The 2,325-nt window shown below is 35.8% G+C and overlaps 1 protein-coding gene across 1 annotated transcript; it reads left to right on the top strand.

The window, feature by feature from the left end:
* The first annotated feature begins 304 nt into the window (after positions 1–304).
* Positions 305–1,768, top strand: LOC145131944 (uncharacterized). Its single transcript, XM_079066585.1, has one exon. The coding sequence runs from the start codon at positions 305–307 to the stop codon at positions 1,766–1,768; it is 1,464 nt and encodes a 487-aa protein (XP_078922711.1).
* Positions 1,769–2,325: the final 557 nt, after the last annotated feature.

Consider the following 2,325-nt stretch of genomic DNA (forward strand, 5'->3'; position numbering starts at 1 on the left):
CAACTACGTTTATTCTTCAACCAGAAATTGATACGTGAACATCAAAATTATACAGGTACAAATACTACATTTAATTAATACAGGGAATTAAAAAACAATTACCCTCATAATATGAATCTTTATTATTTCGCTTGGTCATGATGTGTATCATTATATTTTCTTTTGAGTTAATAAGTTTTTTTGTTTCAAGATATTGGATTTATTTGAAATGTGATCTATTTCGTTTATGCACACCAACTGTTTATTAAAATGGCTCAATCAACAGGAAACATATATTGCTTGTTGATGCTGTTGTAAGCTGAATATGGATAAGTCTTGGATGGGAGCCTACAGAACATCAGAAACCTATGTAAAAGGTGTTGCAGAGTTTATCAAATATGCAGTACACAATTACAAGATTTCTAAACATATGGATTCTGTAGATACCAAAAAAAAAAAGATAAGAATTCCATGTGCATGTGTTAAATGTGTAAACCACATATCTCATTCGGTGAATGTAGTAGATGATCATCTATTCAGGAATGGAATTGATCAAACATACACAAATTGGAATAAGCATGGAGAAACAGAAGAACCACCAAGAAGTTATATATATGAACATAATTTTGACATGGATACGTCAAACATTGTAGATTCCACGAACATGAACACAGAAATGCCAATAGATGCTGCAGAAACAGTAGAGATGGTTGAAGCTGTAGAAGAAAATTTTATTGGGAACCCTGATAAGTTTAGAGAACTGATAGAAGATGCCGAGAAGCCCGTATACACAAGGTGTCATAATTTCACAAAATTATCTGCAATCATTCAACTACTCAACTTGAAGAGTAAATATGGAGTATCAGATAAGTGCTTTACAGAATTATTAGTTTTGATCAAAAATATCTTATCAGAAGGAAACGAAATGTACAGTAGTACATACGAGGCAAAAAAAGCATTCAAGGCAATGGGTTCAGGGTATACTAAGATACATGCATGTGTCAACAATTGTATACTTTACAGAAACGAATACACAGACTTGGCAGCATGTCCTACTTGTGGTAAATCAAGACGGAAGGTTGATGAACAAAAAAATAAAATTTACAACAATATTCCTGCAAAAGTTTTGTGGTACTTTCCAATTATTCCGCGCTTAAAGCGTCTTTTTCAGTCTAAGACTACTGCAAAAGATTTAACATGGCACGCAACAGAAAGAAAGGTGGATATTGGCGTTTTAAGTCACCCAACTGATTCACCAGCATGGGCTGCCATTGATGACAAATATCCTGATTTTGCTAGCGAACCAAGAAATTTGCGGCTAGGCATTTCGGCTGACGGGGTCGGTGTGAACAGAGGAAATAAGAATCATAGTGTTTGGCGTGTTTTAACTGTCATTTACAACCTTTCACCATGGTTGTGTATGAAGAGAAAGTTCATCATGCTTTCGTTATTGATTTCGGGAACACCAGGAAACGATATTGATGTGTTCCTAGCACCTTTTATTGATGATCTGCAATTATTATTTGATATTAGAGTTGAAACATACGATGCATATGCACAAGAGCACTTTAAACTACGTGAAGTTGTGTTATGGACTATTAATGATTATCCTGCTCTAGGTACATTAAGTGGTTGCCCATACAGCGGTTTTCAAGGTTGTGTTGTGTGTGGCGAAGAGACACACTGCATTAGACTCCCTGAATCGAATAAGCAGAGTTATGCTGGTCATAGAAGATTTCTATCGTATGATCACCCGTTCAGAAGACAAAAGAAGGCATTCAATGGATAACAAGAGTTCACACCCTCTCCAAAACCTATGAATGGGGAGGAAATATATAACAGGGTGAAATTTATAATTAATAAATGGGGAAAGGTTAATAAGGGCAAGGAGGCAGAAATCTAACAATCTACAAGTGGAAAAGGTGGGAAGATTAATAAAAAAAAGAGAAAATCACACCAAGTGGGTACTTCAGATGTGGGCCAGCAAAATAATACATACTGGAAGAAATTCAATATATGGTATAGACAACTAAGGTATTGGCCCGACAATTTGGTTCCACATTGTATAGATTTTATGCATGTGGAAAAGAACGTGGGCGAGAGTTTAACATGAACTGTGTTGAACGTTCCCGGGAAGACGAAAGATGGTTATAAAGCTCGATTGGATTTGGTTGATTATGGTTTAAAACCAGAGTTGCATCCTCAGATAGAAGGGAACAACACAACACTTCCCGCAACAGGTTGTACATTGACAAAAGAGGAAAAAGACAAATTCTGTGAGACTTTATACAACTTAAGGGTTCCTCAAGGGTATTGTTCTAATTTTTCTAGTTTGGTGAGTCTAAA

Source organism: Lactuca virosa, chromosome 8 (genome assembly GCF_052849685.1).
Source record: "Lactuca virosa cultivar CGN04683 chromosome 8, Lactuca_virosa_CGN04683_v6, whole genome shotgun sequence".
Classification (NCBI taxonomy): Eukaryota; Viridiplantae; Streptophyta; class Magnoliopsida; order Asterales; family Asteraceae; genus Lactuca; species Lactuca virosa.

What these genes read in the sequence shown, in the direction of transcription:
- LOC145131944 (XM_079066585.1), top strand. Translation starts at nt 305, where the DNA reads ATGGATAAGTCTTGGATGGGAGCCTACAGAACATCAGAAACCTATGTA.